General features: G+C 39.1%; 1 protein-coding gene across 1 annotated transcript in view; it reads left to right on the forward strand.

Moving 5' to 3' along the window:
- Window positions 1-17,110, forward strand: part of tln2a (talin 2a) — a 53,058-nt gene that overhangs the window by 29,197 nt on the left and 6,751 nt on the right. Inside the window, exons 11-45 of the mRNA XM_016554131.1 lie at window positions 1,081-1,344; window positions 1,561-1,637; window positions 1,988-2,168; window positions 2,387-2,500; window positions 2,756-2,864; window positions 3,044-3,252; window positions 3,818-3,916; window positions 3,993-4,160; window positions 4,246-4,540; window positions 6,388-6,554; window positions 7,466-7,594; window positions 7,708-7,821; window positions 7,927-8,040; window positions 8,150-8,284; window positions 8,675-8,803; window positions 8,938-9,113; window positions 9,300-9,426; window positions 9,740-9,859; window positions 10,097-10,294; window positions 10,381-10,520; window positions 10,609-10,702; window positions 10,790-10,879; window positions 12,057-12,179; window positions 12,303-12,446; window positions 12,559-12,720; window positions 12,823-12,963; window positions 13,050-13,231; window positions 13,373-13,505; window positions 14,078-14,179; window positions 14,285-14,455; window positions 14,537-14,683; window positions 14,773-14,874; window positions 14,993-15,112; window positions 15,200-15,346; window positions 15,490-15,659. Of these exons, the coding sequence (XP_016409617.1) occupies window positions 1,081-1,344; window positions 1,561-1,637; window positions 1,988-2,168; window positions 2,387-2,500; window positions 2,756-2,864; window positions 3,044-3,252; window positions 3,818-3,916; window positions 3,993-4,160; window positions 4,246-4,540; window positions 6,388-6,554; window positions 7,466-7,594; window positions 7,708-7,821; window positions 7,927-8,040; window positions 8,150-8,284; window positions 8,675-8,803; window positions 8,938-9,113; window positions 9,300-9,426; window positions 9,740-9,859; window positions 10,097-10,294; window positions 10,381-10,520; window positions 10,609-10,702; window positions 10,790-10,879; window positions 12,057-12,179; window positions 12,303-12,446; window positions 12,559-12,720; window positions 12,823-12,963; window positions 13,050-13,231; window positions 13,373-13,505; window positions 14,078-14,179; window positions 14,285-14,455; window positions 14,537-14,683; window positions 14,773-14,874; window positions 14,993-15,112; window positions 15,200-15,346; window positions 15,490-15,659 (5,093 nt within the window). The remainder of the gene's footprint in view (window positions 1-1,080; window positions 1,345-1,560; window positions 1,638-1,987; window positions 2,169-2,386; window positions 2,501-2,755; window positions 2,865-3,043; window positions 3,253-3,817; window positions 3,917-3,992; window positions 4,161-4,245; window positions 4,541-6,387; window positions 6,555-7,465; window positions 7,595-7,707; window positions 7,822-7,926; window positions 8,041-8,149; window positions 8,285-8,674; window positions 8,804-8,937; window positions 9,114-9,299; window positions 9,427-9,739; window positions 9,860-10,096; window positions 10,295-10,380; window positions 10,521-10,608; window positions 10,703-10,789; window positions 10,880-12,056; window positions 12,180-12,302; window positions 12,447-12,558; window positions 12,721-12,822; window positions 12,964-13,049; window positions 13,232-13,372; window positions 13,506-14,077; window positions 14,180-14,284; window positions 14,456-14,536; window positions 14,684-14,772; window positions 14,875-14,992; window positions 15,113-15,199; window positions 15,347-15,489; window positions 15,660-17,110) is intronic.

A 17,110-nucleotide genomic window follows, 5' to 3' on the forward strand; every position in this document is an offset into this window, starting at 1 on the left:
GGCTGCAACAACAATACTACAGCGAGAATAAAAGTTACGGCTTCTTTCTTTGCGTGAACGTTTGGGCGGCGTTATGCAAATCTTCCCACATTGTGACGTAGACGTGGGGGCGTGTTAGAACGAGCCGTTTTAGGTAGGCGTGGTTGACTCTTAACTTTTATAAAGAATATCTCTTTGGATTTGAGACTTTAGTCTTTGCAACTTTACAGATCTTCTTTATGCACCAAGAGCTTGTAACACTCCAAAGAGAAAGGAAAAATTGAAATCGCATCATATGACACCTTTAAGTGGCACTTGGGATGGCCAATCAAATTTCTTGTCTAGGGATACCTATATGGACGCACCCTGTTTTTTTATGTGTTTACCTTCACATCATATTTCCGAATCAGCTCACGTATTGTAAAGGTGTTTTTGAGATTAGCAGTCCTGAGTCACTTTTGTACCCAAGTCCAGAAATATTCTTCGGCCTACATGTTGCCAATCAATGTTTTCATGAGAGCTTTCATCATTCAAGAGGAATTCCACCTCTAGAATTATCCCATGGCTTCAGTGCAACCCCCCTCTCCTGTTCCTGGCCGGTGGTGGTCTGCATGACTCATGGACTGATTACAGTTCAGCTCTGCTTGAGTTATAAAGTTAAGGTGGAGCAGATGTGCTTGTGCCTAAAATAATTTATCTTAATTTAATTTAATTTATTTATTTATCACGTACGGCCAATAAAATTATTCTCTGTATTCATGAACTCAAACTGTTTCCAGGTTGTTGTTTTTATCTGGGAATTAATGGTAAATACATTTGTGCAAAAAGTGAAAAAGGTTTGGCAATGATTGACTGTACAACTCAAAACTCAGACAGGACAGCAGAGCTCAGCTTATCCATCTGCTGGCAGCTCAGAGAGAAAAAGTGTGGAACCAGAAGGATGATGATAAGCTTAAGAGATTCTGAGAGGATGCAGGAAGAATTTTATTGTGGATGTATATGTGTTATTATATATTTTGGTGGACCATTTTTATTGTTCTGAGCATAGTGAATTAATCTCACTCTTTTTTCTTTATTTCTGTGTTTGATTTTGTTTCTCAGGAAAAAATGAAAAGTAAAAATAAGCTGGTCCCTAGGCTGCTGGGTATAACCAAAGAATCAGTGATGAGAGTGGATGAGAAAACCAAAGATGTGATTCAAGAGTGGCCACTTACTACAGTGAAAAGATGGGCCGCCTCACCTAAGATCTGTTCCCATATGCAGGATTTCGGGGAGTATCAGGAGAGCTACTTCTCTGTTCAGACCACTGAGGGGGAGCAGATATCTCAGCTTATAGCTGGTTACATCGATATCATTCTCAAGAAGGCCAGTATTTACTCCTTTAACTGCGTTTCCCTCATGAAATATTCAACAATTTGTTGTTTCATGTGCTTTCCTGAAAGAGATTCTCCTGGATTCCAAATGATTTTCGTATTACACATTAACAGTGTTCAGATAACAGTATGCACAGTGTTACCAGATTAAACCTTATGTGAAAGTTTGTAAAAAAAAGTGTTTATTCACTTATGTTTGGCTCTACAGAAACAAAGCAAGGACCGCTTTGGTTTAGAGGGAGATGAGGAGGCCACCATGTTAGAGGAATCAGTTTCTCCGAAAAAGTAAGACACGCACAAATTTTGAGTCGTCAGTGATAAGAACCATATTTCCTTTCAAGGTTTTGTAATTTCTTGCCAGTTGTCTTTGGAAATACTTCTGTAATCAGACCAGTACAGCATTACAGGAAACTCACAGTGGAAAAACCACCTTATCTCAGACTCTGTTTATCTAGATGAAGCTGAGGTTACCTGTTCCACACAGTTTCTATACTCAGCCTGTTTTAATGAGTGCTGGCATCTTCTCTTCTTGAATAACCCCTGAATGCTGTAGTACAAACACGAAAACCTCTTTACTTCTTTACTTTATTGTCATTCCTTTTATCTTTATGTCCCTTCCTCTCTATCTATCACAGATCTACTATATTACAGCAGCAGTTTAACAGTGTCGGGCGGGTAGAGCATGGCTCTGTGGCACTGCCTGGGATCTTGAGGTCCGGTTCTGTTGGCCCAGAAACTCTGAACATGGGTACCATGCCCTCTCCACAACAACATATCACCACTGGACAGATGCATCTTGGACATATGCCACCACTGGTGAGTCCACATATACAAATGCCCATGTTCATGGACCAATTAATCAGCAAAGTTCATTAAAAGTCCAGTATTTTACCTTATATAGGCCACCTTGCTGTCTAGCAGCATATCAGCATCAGACCCTACATAACACATAGAGGTTGACCATAGAGCTGTCACAGTTTAGATCTGTTTGTGGATTAATGTGTGATTTCTGCCATCCTTAATTGGGCGATCAGAGTGCGGCCCAGCAGGCTCTCGTGGGAACCATTAACACCAGTATGCAAGCGGTGCAGCAGGCACAGTCAGACCTAGAGGAGGTGGAAGAGCTGCCACCACTGGGAGATGATATGGTGAGAAAATGCATACATGTCACTTCACATTTACTTTCCTGTATCCATTACCAATATTTTATTTTATTTTGAAAGTGAACTTTATTTGTGATGATATAGTAAGAAAATGCACACATCTTGGACACAATTTTACATTTACTCTCCTGTACCCATTAACATTTTATTAAATTTTTACTTTAATTTGTACTTTTATTGTTTTTACTTTAACTTTTTTATTTGTATTACTTTTTATTTTTTATTTTTTTCTTATTTCAGGCTTCTAAAATGTGGATTCAGAACAAGATGGATGAGTCCAAGCATGATATTCACTCTCAGGTGGATGCCATTACTGCTGGAACTGCCTCTGTGGTTAATCTTACTGCTGGTAAAGCCTTGGCTGTATTAAAATGTATTTAATTAGCAAGATTTCACAACACTTACTATGTTTGTTTGTTTTTTTACTTTAAATACAAGAGAAAACCTTGACTGGACTTTCAAAATGAAAAGCTTTAAGCTTCATCTGCAGTGTAGTGATTTGACTGAGTTTCCTATTCTTTTTCCCAGGGGACCCGACAGACACAGATTATACAGCAGTAGGATGTGCCATAACCACCATCTCCTCTAATCTGACGGAGATGTCAAAAGGTGTGAAGCTGCTGGCGGCTCTGATGGAGGATGAGGTGGGCAGTGGGCAGGACCTCATGAGGGCTGCCAAGACCCTCACTGGAGCTGTATCTGACCTGCTTAAAGCTGTGGAGCCTACATCAGGAGAGGTGCGAGCAAAGAATGTGCTGCCATTAATCATTATCTGTCATTTTGATGGACTGTGTTGAACATTTTCTTTCAGTCCCAAAGTTTTTGTTTCCATTTCTCCAAAATGTATATGCATATGTATGCCATTTACATTTCTGTATGCACTGTATGGTTTCATTCGCAAATATGATTAAAATAATTATTTTCACTTTTTCAATGGTAATATTTCTGAATATTTTCTTAATTGTCAAAATGTTGTTTTAATTTGATAATTTTAATTTGATAAAAAATTTTTTTTATATATTTCATTATTAAATGGAATCATAATTTCAACTGACTTACACTACCATCAACTCACCTTTATTTATATAGCGCTTTATACCATACAGATTGTTTCAAAACAGGAAAATAACAATCAGTGATGCAAACCTCATCCAATATGGGACAAATTCAAATTCCGCTGCAAAGTAGCTCTACAAAGTCAATGGCATTATTCAGCCCAAGTCAGTAAAATGTTGATACCATAAGGATTTTGAGTGACATGTATATGTTTAATGGCATTTGTGGTTGTGTTTTCTCATGCAGCCACGACAGACAGTTCTGACTGCAGCCGGCAGCATCGGTCAAGCCAGTGGAGATTTGCTTAGACAGATTGGAGAGAATGAAACGGACGAGCGCTTCCAGGTACGCAATTGTCATTTGAGGTACAAGGTACATTTGTGGTTTTTTGGCCCTGAGTGTATGTGTGCGTGTGTTTTAGGATGTGCTAATGAACCTAGCTAAAGCTGTGGCTAATGCAGCAGCCATGATGGTTCTGAAGGCCAAGAACGTGGCACAGGTTTCTGAAGACAGCGTCCTGCAGAACAGGGTTATTGCAGCTGCGACCCAGTGCGCCCTCTCCACTTCCCAACTAGTGGCCTGTGCCAAGGTGGAGTTCACATACACATGCTAATACAGACTGATTAAAATAAACCTGTGGATAACCTTTTTTCACTCATGTGTTTGTGTATCAGGTTGTGAGCCCTACTATCAGCTCCCCTGTGTGTCAAGAACAGCTGATAGAAGCAGGGAAGCTGGTGGATCGTTCAGTGGAAGGTTGTGTGAAGGCCTGTTTGTCAGCTACCAGTGATGGAGAGCTTCTGAAGGCCGTCAGCGCAGCGGCTGGTATCGTCACACAGGCTCTCAGTGACCTACTCACACATGTGAGGAACTACGCCACACGCGGGGAACCCATTGGACGCTACGACCAGGCCACGGACACCATCATGACAGTTACAGAGAGTATTTTCTGCAACATGGGTGATGCTGGTAAGATGAGTGCATCATATACGTTATCATTCAAAAGTATGGAGTTCATAAGGTTTTTTTAATGATTTGGAAAAAAGTATCTTATGCTCACCAAGGCTGCATTTATTTGATTAAAATAAAGTAAAAACAGTAGTATGGTGAAATATTATTACAATTTAAAATAACTGTTTTCAGTTTTGAATTTTCAGCATCATTACTCCGGTCTTCAGTGTCACATGATCCTTCAGAAATCATTCTCAATGGTAATATTTCTGAATAAAAATGTTGTTGTCAAAATGTTGTTTTAATTTGATAAAAAATTTTTTTTATATATTTCATTATTAAATGGAATCATAATTTCAACTGACTTACACTATCATCAACTCACCTTTATTTATATAGCGCTTTATACCATACAGATTGTTTCAAAACAGGAAAATAACAATCAGTGATGCAAACCTCATCCAATATGGGACAAATTCAAATTCCGCTGCAAAGTAGCTCTACAAAGTCAATGGCATTATTCAGCCCAAGTCAGTAAAATGTTGATACCATAAGGATTTTGAGTGACATGTATATGTTTAATGGCATTTGTGGTTGTGTTTTCTCATGCAGCCACGACAGACAGTTCTGACTGCAGCCGGCAGCATCGGTCAAGCCAGTGGAGATTTGCTTAGACAGATTGGAGAGAATGAAACGGACGAGCGCTTCCAGGTACGCAATTGTCATTTGAGGTACAAGGTACATTTGTGTTTTTTTGGCCCTGAGTGTATGTGTGCGTGTGTTTTAGGATGTGCTAATGAACCTAGCTAAAGCTGTGGCTAATGCAGCAGCCATGATGGTTCTGAAGGCCAAGAACGTGGCACAGGTTTCTGAAGACAGCGTCCTGCAGAACAGGGTTATTGCAGCTGCGACCCAGTGCGCCCTCTCCACTTCCCAACTAGTGGCCTGTGCCAAGGTGGAGTTCACATACACATGCTAATACAGACTGATTAAAATAAACCTGTGGATAACCTTTTTTCACTCATGTGTTTGTGTATCAGGTTGTGAGCCCTACTATCAGCTCCCCTGTGTGTCAAGAACAGCTGATAGAAGCAGGGAAGCTGGTGGATCGTTCAGTGGAAGGTTGTGTGAAGGCCTGTTTGTCAGCTACCAGTGATGGAGAGCTTCTGAAGGCCGTCAGCGCAGCGGCTGGTATCGTCACACAGGCTCTCAGTGACCTACTCACACATGTGAGGAACTACGCCACACGCGGGGAACCCATTGGACGCTACGACCAGGCCACGGACACCATCATGACAGTTACAGAGAGTATTTTCTGCAACATGGGTGATGCTGGTAAGATGAGTGCATCATATACGTTATCATTCAAAAGCATGGAGTTCATAAGGTTTTTTTAATGATTTGGAAAAAAGTATCTTATGCTCACCAAGGCTGCATTTATTTGATTAAAATAAAGTAAAAACAGTAGTATGGTGAAATATTATTACAATTTAAAATAACTGTTTTCAGTTTTGAATTTTCAGCATCATTACTCCGGTCTTCAGTGTCACATGATCCTTCAGAAATCATTCTAATATGCTGATCTGGTGTTCAAGAAACATTTCTTATTATAATAAATGTTTAAAACTGAAACAGTGATATTTGAATATTTATTTGAAATAAGTCTGTATAAATGCCTTTACTTTCACTTAAATTTAATGTGTCCTTGAAGAATAAATGTATTTACTTTAAACAAAAGAAAACAAAACAAAAAAAACCTTACTGACTCCAATGTCAGTACAATGACTGATAGTCTTACTTGTTTATTTATTTACTTAGCTTCTCTATGCTGTGTAAAAGTAGAGATGTACTATTCTGTTCCATAGGTGAGATGGTACGACAGGCGCGGGTTCTTGCCCAGGCGACCTCTGACCTGGTGAATGCCATGAGATCAGATGCTGAGGTGGAAGTGGATGTCAACAACTCCAAGAAGCTTCTTGCGGCTGCCAAACTGCTTGCAGATGCCACTGCTCGAATGGTTGAGGCTGCAAAGGTGTGTTAGCAAACTTTGGCTCACATTAAAAACATATTAGTTAACTATACGTTAACTCTCCAGTTTTCAGTAGATCTTAACTTTTTTTGCTGTAATTCTGCTGTAATTATGAGAAAACTGCTTGTTTTCTAACTTTTTTTAATTAGCAAAAACTGATAAATTGATATTAAATTAATTAACCATAATTATTTTTTGTTACTTAAGATGTTTCAAGAACTGTATGTTTTTCAGTTTACATCTAAATTAAAATGTAAAAAAAAACAAAAAAACAATAAAGAGTTCGATTAATATTCACTATTGTTCAAAGGTTTGAGGTTAAAAGACTATCACATTGTTGCAGTAAAACTAAGAGTTAATTAACTAAGTTTTCTCTCAATAAACTCCTAATTACTGCTTATTGATAGTAAGAAAGGTAGTTGCTGTAGTAGTTATGTTTAGGTATATGGTAGGGTTAAGGGATCTAGAATATGGTCATGCAGAATAAGGCATTAATATGTGCTTTATAAGTACTAATAAACAGTTAATATGCTAGTAATATACATGCTAATAAGCAACTAGTTAATAGTGAATAGTGTTCCCTAATCTAAAGTGTTACCAAAAAATTTGTTCAAATAAATGCTGTTCTTTTCAACTTCATCAAAGCATTCTTATGCTACTTTCAAAAACTCTCTAGGTAGTTTGCCGAGGCCCCCTAGTGGGCCCGACCCCAGGCCCCTGGTTGAGAACCACTGTCCTATATTATTAAACATAGCTCATACAAATGCTTGAGTTTTTAATAAGTTGGAGACATTTTTGCACTAATCAAATTATTCTGAGCATCTTCACTTTAGCGTCTCTCTGTTTAATAATCTGGGATCTAATAGACAACCAATAGACTTGTTACATGTCTGTGTGTGTGTGTGTGTGTTTAGGGAGCTGCTGCATACCCTGAAAATGAAGACCAGCAGCAGAAGCTCCGGGAGGCTGCGGAGGGCTTGCGTGTGGCCACTAATGCTGCTGCACAAAACGCCATTAAGAAGAAACTTATAACAAGACTGGAGGTCAGTGACTTGCTTATGATTTTCATTATGAGAAAAGTAATTGAATTTAGACAGGATTGTGTGATCTAAGCCAGTAAAACACTACACTGAATGTCTGCTTTAAATTTTTCCAGAACGCTGCTAAACAAGCTGCTGCTGCTGCAACTCAAACCATTGCGGCATCCCAGAATGCAGCAGCCTCTAACAAGAACACTGCTGCCCACCAGCAACTTGTTCAAAGCTGCAGGGTTTGTATAAGTATTTCTTTGAGAATTTCCAAAGTGTTAGTAATGATAGTCCTCCTGTTGTGTTTATAACAGTGTATTCTGTATTATTGTGTTCATGTGGGTTAGGCTGTAGCTGACCATATTCCTCAGCTGGTGCAGGGAGTGAGGGGCAGTCAGGGGCAGCCAGAGGATAGTAGTGCCCAACTTGCCCTCATCATTGCCAGTCAGAACTTCCTTCAGGTAACCATCAATCCATTCACTGATGCTAATCACCTGTCACTCATCTGATAACATCACTATTCTTTAAAAGTGCTCTTTCAGTACTAAAACGTCTAATTCCATGTTCCAGCCTGGAAGTAAGATGGTGTCTTCAGCGAAGTCGTCTGTGCCGACTGTGACGGATCAGGCAGCAGCCATGCAGCTTGGACAGTGTGCAAAGAACCTGGCCACCTGCCTGGCTGAACTCCGCACTGCTGCACAGACGGTACTGAATCTGTCTTCTCCACACATGTAATTTATGAGTAGAAGGTACTTTTTTTGGTACTACTGTAAAAGGATAGTTCACCCAAAAATGAAAACTCTGTCATTTACTCACCCTAGTGGCATTCCAAACCTTGATGTCTTTCTTCTGTGGAAGGCAAAAGATATTTTGAAGAATGTTGGTAAACAGTTTCGGTTCCCATTGACTTTAACTGTATGGACAAAAATAGAATGGGAACGGAAACTACATTCTTCAAAATATCTTATTTTCTGTTATGTAACAGAAAAAAAAGTCATACATGTTTGGATTGACATGAGGGTGAGAAAATGATGACAAAATGTTAATTTTTGGCTGGACTATATACTTAATCAAATCCTGTCATGTGATATGTAGGCTCATGAGGCGTGCGGCCCCATGGAGATCGACTCTGCCCTTATAGCTGTGCAGACGCTGAAGAATGAACTCCAGGATGCTAAAATGGCAGCATCCGAGGGACAGCTGAAACCTTTACCTGGGGAATCAGTGAGTTGAGACCTATTTTAATATCGGTGATGCTATGATTATTTTGTCCTTGAAAAATAGACATATCAACATAGACAGACATATTGATTGTGTAAATTATACATTCATTTTGTGGTCTAATTTGTGTGGTTTAGTTGGGAAAATGCACTCAGGAACTGGGTGGCACATCTAAGGCTGTTGGTTCCTCAATGGCCCAACTGCTTACCTGTGCAGCACAGGGAAATGAGCATTACACAGGTAATATGCTCACCCTCATACACAATACATTTATTTGGCTAAATGGGGACATGCCTTGCAGCTCCGTTGTTTTATGTAAAGCTAATTATAATTACTAACTTTAGCTCTAAATGTTAAAATTTCTTGGGGGGAAAAAAATAAAACAAACAAAATTAATCATTTTATTTGATTTGAGGATGTTCCTAAAGAGAGGTTTTGTCAAATTAAGTAAACTCCCAGGAACAAACATACATTCTGGTTGACACACACACACACACACACACACACACAGAGATATATATATCTGTGTGTGTGTGTGTGTGTCAATATCAGCTAAATTAATTTCTGAAGCCAAGGAGGCGCTGGTTGCTCCTGGTGTTGCAGAGATACAACAGAGGCTAGCGCAGGTGAGGGGGGAAGAGATGTCTTATTTTGTCTTTTTTTAACATTACATTAAATTTAATCATTTAGCAATTATTATTCAAAATATTAGCTTAGAAATTTAGGAAATGCATGCATAATTTATCATTGAGGAGCCAGCAATGTTAGCAGTACCACAATACTGAATTTCAAGAATAAACTACTTTTGATCAATTTAATGCTTCCGTACTGAAAGAAGTAATAATTTTCTTTTTCTTTAAAAAAAAAAAAAAAGATATATACAGTAGATTGATATATTTATATAAATATTGATATGTGTGTCTCTGTTTTGTGTGTTAGGTAGCAAAGGCTGTGTCCCACTCACTGAATGCATGTGTGAACTGTCTGCCTGGTCAAAAGGATGTTGATATGGCTCTGAAAAGCATCGGCGAAGCCAGCAAAAAACTGCTTGTAGAGATGGTGAGCTACAAGCAAGGACTTTTTCTTTTCTTTTGTCATCACCCAAAGTGCTAAATGCTAATGATAATTAATGAAAATGCTCCACAAACATTGTAACTTGAAAATTTGTTCTATCGCTTAATGTACACTCACTGTCCTCAATATAGTGCAAGCAATTAATAAATGTACATCATCCTCATGTGTGTGTGGTCGCTGAGTGTTGTTACTTTTTTTAAATTTATTTAAATTTTTTTGCAGCTTCCTCCCTGCAGTAAGACCTTCCAGGAGGCTCAGAGTGACCTGAACCAGACTGCAGCCGATCTGAACCAATCTGCAGGTGATGTGGTCCATGCCTCTAGAGGGACCACTTGCCAGCTTTCAGATGCTTCTGGGAAGTTCAGTGAGGACTTTGATGAGTTTCTGGATGCTGGCATTGAGATGGCTGGCCACACCCAGGTATTATGTGTGGAGCAGGAGAGAACATGAGAATGTGAATAAGTCTTACTTTTCCTCAAATAATAAGTAATGTTTGGTTGTTTTAGAGTAAGGATGATCAAATACATGTGATTGGGAATTTGAAGAACATCTCAATGGCCTCCAGTAAGCTGCTGTTGGCTGCTAAGTCTTTATCTGTGGACCCTGCAGCAGGCAATGCAAAGAACCTGCTCGCTGCTGCTGCCAGGTACTTCACCCCGTGTTTATTCATGCATGTTTCATAAATGCTGCTCTTCCTGTATTTGTAACTTCACTTTCCTGTGTTGTTTATTCAGAACGGTGACTGACAGCGTCAATCAGCTGATTATGCTGTGTACCCAGAATGCCCCAGGACAAAGGGAATGTGACAATGCTCTAAGAGAGCTTGAGGTATTATATACAAACAATGCACGCTATTAAGTAATTTGTTTTAATATTTAAAAAATGGGATATTGTCTCTTTTTTTTCGGTTTACAGGCTGTTAGGGGCCTGCTGGATAACCCAAATGAGCCAGCCAATGATCTCTCCTACTTTGACTGCATTGAAAGTGTCATGGAGAACTCTAAGGTAACAGAAACATAATTATTATTAACTATTGGAGGTTTTGCTTGGAATGCTATCCAGATCATTATTGCACATTTTTATTTAAACTTTTGATACAGTTACAAACAGAAACATTTGAACATTTTACATGTTATTTGAGCACCGAATCAGCATATTAGAATGATTTCTGAAGAGTCATGTGCCACTGAAAACTGGAGTAATGGCTGCTGAAAGTTCAGCTTTGCAATCACAGGAATAAATTGCATTTTAAAATGAATAAAAATAGGAAATGGTTGTTTAAAATTGTAAAAATGTTTCACAATATTACTGTTTTTACTGTATTTTTGAACAAATAAATGTAGCCTTGGTGAGCGTAAGAGACTTTTTTCAAAAACATTAAAAAGTCTTACTGACCCCACACTTTTGAATGGTAGCTTATCTTATTACAAAAGTACATAATGCAGTTTGTAGTATAAGCATTTTCAATGTGAATCTCACATACTAAATGGGCAAAATTGCTGTTAAGATGCTGAACTGGAAATATTCATTTAGCCTGTATATACAGTTAAAGGTAGGGTAGGCGATTTCGGAGAGGCTAGCAATAGCAAGCTAGCTTTGAAAGCAAGATCCCCACCCTCCCTGCATAATCGCTCTCCAAAGCCATACCTCCTCCAAAACACATGAACGTGCGCAGGCAGACCAGAGGCTAACTAGCAACACGATGAGAGACGGCGTTGGTGGAAGGTTGAATGCAACACTGTCAAATTATCTCATGTCTCATTCACCGGTCAGAAAACATTACAGTACAAAATGTATAATATTACTGTAATAACGCCTTCATTCTCGCACGGTCTGCAATAGCGTAACGGAATGCGCTGATGGTGTATCATGTCTGCGCAAACAGGGTGCGCAGAGGTATGCAAATACATACATTGATTTGCAGGTAGGACAGCCTATAGTAGTCCTCGGACCGAGGGATATGATTGGATGAACATTTTATGGTCCTACGCCTTCCACAGACAATAAAAATACATTTAGACCACTTAACTTACTGATTGTTATCTGGATGTGAAGAAACTTTCAACCAGCATTACAAAAAATGCTTTTGAACCATATCACCTACCCTGCCTTTAAATGTTAATGCATATCACTATGCATTAACTGATAATTGATCTTTAATCCACCTCTTTCTGATATATAGATACTCGGTGAGTCTATGGCTGGGATCTCTCATAACTGCAAGACAGGAGATGTTCCAGCGTTTGGAGACTGTGTGGGTGGAGCCTCTAAAGCTCTGTGTGGACTGACCGAAGCAGCTGGACAGGTAAAAAACTACCCGCTCTGTCCTTCCATGTCATACTTCATTCACAACCATTATACATTTTTAACTTTTAACACTTTGTCTTTGTGTATGTACTGATCACACTTGTTTTTTGTGTGTCATTAGGCTTCTTACCTAGTGGGTGTGTCTGACCCCAACAGCCAAGCCGGACATCCAGGCTTAGTGGATCCTATCCAGTTCGCTCGTGCTAATCAGGCAATCCAGATGGCTTGCCAAAATCTTGTTGACCCAGATAGTAGTCCTTCACAGGTAGTGTCAGACATCGGGCATGTAGTGTTTGGGCTTAAGCCCAGAATTTGTCTTTCTGCAACATCTTCATCTGCACTTTTAAGGCCAAAATTATAATATATGCATGTTGCAGGTGCTCTCAGCTGCCACCATTGTTGCTAAGCACACCTCGGCGCTGTGTAATGCTTGCCGACTGGCCTCTTCTAAGACTGCCAACCCTGTGGCTAAAAGACACTTTGTGCAGTCAGCCAAAGAAGTGGCCAACAGCACAGCCAGCCTGGTCAAAACAATCAAGGTTAAACCACTCCTCTTTATAAATGAATCCAACTTTTATCCACTCCAGTGACATCAAATGATTGTTCTCTAACATCATTTCCCCTCTTCACTCCCACCATAGGCACTGGATGGAGATTTCTCAGAGGAAAACCGCGAGAAATGTCATGTTGCAACAGCACCGCTCATTGAAGCTGTTGACAATCTAACCACGTTTGCTTCCAATCCAGAGTTTGCTAGTGTTCCTGCGCAGATAAGTAGAGAGGTATGAGGTTCTTCTTCATTGGAATGTCATTCACAATTGTGTCCTTTTTGTTTTTAATGGTTTATATTTTTCTACTCACAATTTAGGGTTTGGCTGCACAGGAGCCGATCATCCAGTCAGCACGCTCCATGCTTGACAGTTCCACCCACCTTTTGAAGACTGCCAGGTCATTGGTTATGAACCCTAAAGATCCGCCAACCTGGTCATTACTGGCGAGCCATTCACGCAACGTCTCGGACTCCATCAAGAGCCTCATCATGACTATCAGGTAACACTTAAATACTGACGTTTTTGTAGTTTGTGTGAAACATGCAGGATAAAAATGAGCTACTATGAATGTTCTTTTTAAAAAAAAATAATTTCATAATTATAATAATTTTAGAAATTGATTATGTGATTTATATTGCAGGGATAAAGCCCCTGGCCAGAAGGAATGTGACTCCGCCATTGATAATATCAATAAATGCATCCGAGATATTGAGCAGGCCTCACTTGTAGCTGTCAGCCAAAATCTTTTTCGTAGAGACGAAGTTTCTTCTGAGGTAAAGTCTGTATTTTCTGTAGTATTTTTCTGGAAATTCTCCAAATTAATGTAGAAACAACATAAAGATGGTACATTTTCAATTCTATTTTCTTTTAATGGCATCTTTTTACTAAGTACTATGAATGAAGGTAAGTATCACTGATACTGATGCCTCTATTACATGGATTTTCTTTTCCAATTTCTAATGATAAAATTAGTAATTATAGCTATTTAACATTACAGTAACATTGAAAGCCATCATTTTAAACACTTAATAGGCAGAACATTAAAAAAAAATTAGAACTGTAATTAAAGTTCACTTAAATTAAATGTTCACATAAACCCATTATAATAAATGTCACATTTAGATATGGCTTTAATATAGTGTGTTGTACTTAGTATATATAGTAATATAGTGATGTTTCTTTCTCCGTCAATATCAGTTCTCTTTGAATGAAAGCTGTTGGTTCATTTTTCCCACATAATAAGAAAATTACTAGATAAAACATTTTGTAGCAATTTTTTAATGTGAGGATAGAAAAATTAAAGTGGGTTTTCTAACTGGGAGTCTTTAACTATTGTATGTTTCAGGCTTTGCAGGAGCAGTTAACATCATCTGTTCAGGAGGTGGGTCACCTGATTGAACCGATTTCCACAGCAGCAAAAGGAGAAGCAGCCCAGCTGGGACATAAGGTGACTAAAACTGTAGAGCCTTTACAGTCTAAAAATGTTTGTCATATAGTTTTCATCACTAATGCATGCCATAAGTATTAACTCAAACCTACGTCTGTCCCTCAGGTCTCTCAATTGGTCAGTTACTTCACTCCTCTGGTCTCAGCTTCTATGGGCATGGCATCCAAAATCTTGGATCATCAGCAGCAGATGAATCTTCTGGATCAGACCAAGACTCTCGCTGAGTCTGCTCTACAAATGCTGTACGCTGCCAAAGAAGGTGGTGGAAACCCGAAGGTACTTCTCTTTCATTCATATGTGTGTTTTCTACATATAATTTCAATCTTTCAACAGATTCATTTATTCATTTGTCTTTAGGCGGCTCATACCCATGATGCCATAGCAGAAGCTGCACAGTTAATGAGGGAAGCTGTTGATGATCTCTTGCTGACCCTGAATGAAGCTGCTAGTGAGGTTGGCATTGTCAGCGGCATGGTGGATTCGATTGCTGATGCCATGGGCAAGGTAATAACCCACATATTTTCACATTATAAACCGCCTTGATATGCTTTATAATTCCATTAAATTAAAAATACTTTCTTGTCATCCTGTAGTTAGGTGAAGGTACTCCACCAGAACCAGAAGGATCATTTGTGGAATATCAGACCACCATGGTGAGATACTCCAAAGCTATTGCTGTCAGTGCACAGGAGATGGTAAGCAATCATAATTTTCTACATTTTATGGGTTTCATATATATTTCTTTATATCATAATGATTTATTCATTGACTTTAGTGTCCAATTTCATTGTATCCCTGCATTCTCTCCCTCAGATCACTAAATCAGTGAGTGCGCCAGAGGATCTGGGCAGTTTGGCATCTCAGATCACTGCAGACTACAGTCAGCTTGCCGTTCAGGGACGTCTGGCTGCCTATATTGCTGAACCAGAGGAGGTAACCGGCATACAGATGCACGGTCACTCTCTGTATTTCTCTCTCACACACACACATGCTGACCCTTGTGTTTGTTGGTTATTGTAGATCGGCTTCCAGATAAAGACACGAGTGCAGGAACTGGGGCATGGCTGTATTGTGCTCGTTCAGAAGGCTGGAGCGCTGCAGATCAGTCCATCTGACTCGTTCACCAAGAGAGAACTTATTGAGTGCGCACAAACTGTCACTGAGAAGGTAATGAAATGCACGACACACAAAACCAAATGATATGCATTACACTCTGCTTCCTGTCTAAGACTTCATGGTGTTTTCTGTTGAAATGTCAATATCTCCATATAGTAGCATTTTTTTTTTTAATGCGGGTTTATTTTCTGTAGGTGTCCATGGTGCTTTCGGCATTGCAAGCTGGTAATAAGGGCACTCAAGCCTGTATCACTGCAGCCAGTGCTGTTTCAGGCATCATCGCTGACCTGGACACCACCATTATGTTTGCTTCTGCTGGCACACTCAATGCTGAGAACGATTCAGACTCCTTCGCTGATCACAGGTATCACACAAATATATAGTACAATGGGGTAATTTACAGTCTGCAGACATTGGTGATGCACTGAAATAAAAATTATTGGTAGAAATAAAAAATTTTGGACACATTGGTTCAAAAATAAAATAAAAGATTCTGAAAGCAGAATAATAATACCATCCATCACAGATTCAAATCTTAAGTTGACAGTTTGAGCCCAAGCCTCCATTACTAATTCGAAAATGTCACTTTAGAACTAGTAACGAAGGAACGTTCAGTTGCTTCATTGAATGCTTTTTGTATTACTGTATTAAAAGCTCACTGTATTATGTAGAGTTGAGTATTATGAGAGAGAGAGATGGACTGAGCGAGTGTGATTACCTGCATTTGATACAGCATTCATTCTTCAGCTCAATCTCATATTCACAATAAAACATTAGTTTGAATGTCCGCTGAGGAAAGCAATATCTTTGTTGTAGTTTCCTTTCATCTGTTAAGGGTGATTTCATGACAGCGCTGCTCAGGTGTTGTTGAAAGTAAAAATAACTTTCTTGTTTACAACCCTGTTTCAGTCTCTTTCAATATAAAAGTCTTTACTGCTGACTCGCTCATAAAAACAGTAATCTAATGGTCGAACAGCGTAACTAAAATCACCATCACAAACACACACACCGTTTCTCAATACTAAGTACTATTATTCAATACTACTATTATTTATATAAGTTGCTAGGCAATTCAGTAATAAGGCAGCGCTCTGATATACAGCATTAAAGTTACATAAAATATAACGTGATGAGATTTTGCCCTCAGCCAAACTATTTGCTCTGGAACAAATAATAGATTAATGAGACCAAAGACTGCCCATTAGATTACCCAAAATGAATTAAATCTCATGTTTAACCACTATTGAGACATCAAAGCCAGTGGCAAATTCCAGAAGAGCTGGCCGGGGTGAGGCTGCTCTCGGCGGGTTCATAAATGCTGAACGGCCGCTGACGCCCTGAAGCTCACATCCCCGAAAACGTCAAAGCAAATTTTCAAATAGACGTTCACTTTTTTTAACAAACCACATATCTGAAGTCTAAAGTACATTCTTACCTAAAAAAAACTCTTAAAACTACATTCCGTTACACAAAAACAGTATTATTTATACAATTATAGTGGATTTGGGCATCCGCCATGACGATGAAATACTGCATCATCAAATACTGCATGAAATACTCCAAGCGGAGTGATACATACGGTGAAACGGTTGGAGCTCTGTTAACACTAGAATATCGCACTCCTGGAAAAGGCTCTCAGGCAATCAGATTCGAGGACCAGAAAGAACTGTTGTATAAATATATATATACTGTGTGTGCTGGGTTGGCACCAATGCAATAGGAGGTGCATTCACTATAAACATAATTTATTTTCAATCTTAGGCATACACAACTTTCTGGCGAAAGTGAATCTAACAGCCTGTGTGAAATGCGCTA

The sequence above is a fragment of the Sinocyclocheilus rhinocerous genome, unplaced genomic scaffold, assembly GCF_001515625.1.
Source record: "Sinocyclocheilus rhinocerous isolate Xijiao unplaced genomic scaffold, SAMN03320098_v1.1 scaffold1007, whole genome shotgun sequence".
Classification (NCBI taxonomy): Eukaryota; Metazoa; Chordata; class Actinopteri; order Cypriniformes; family Cyprinidae; genus Sinocyclocheilus; species Sinocyclocheilus rhinocerous.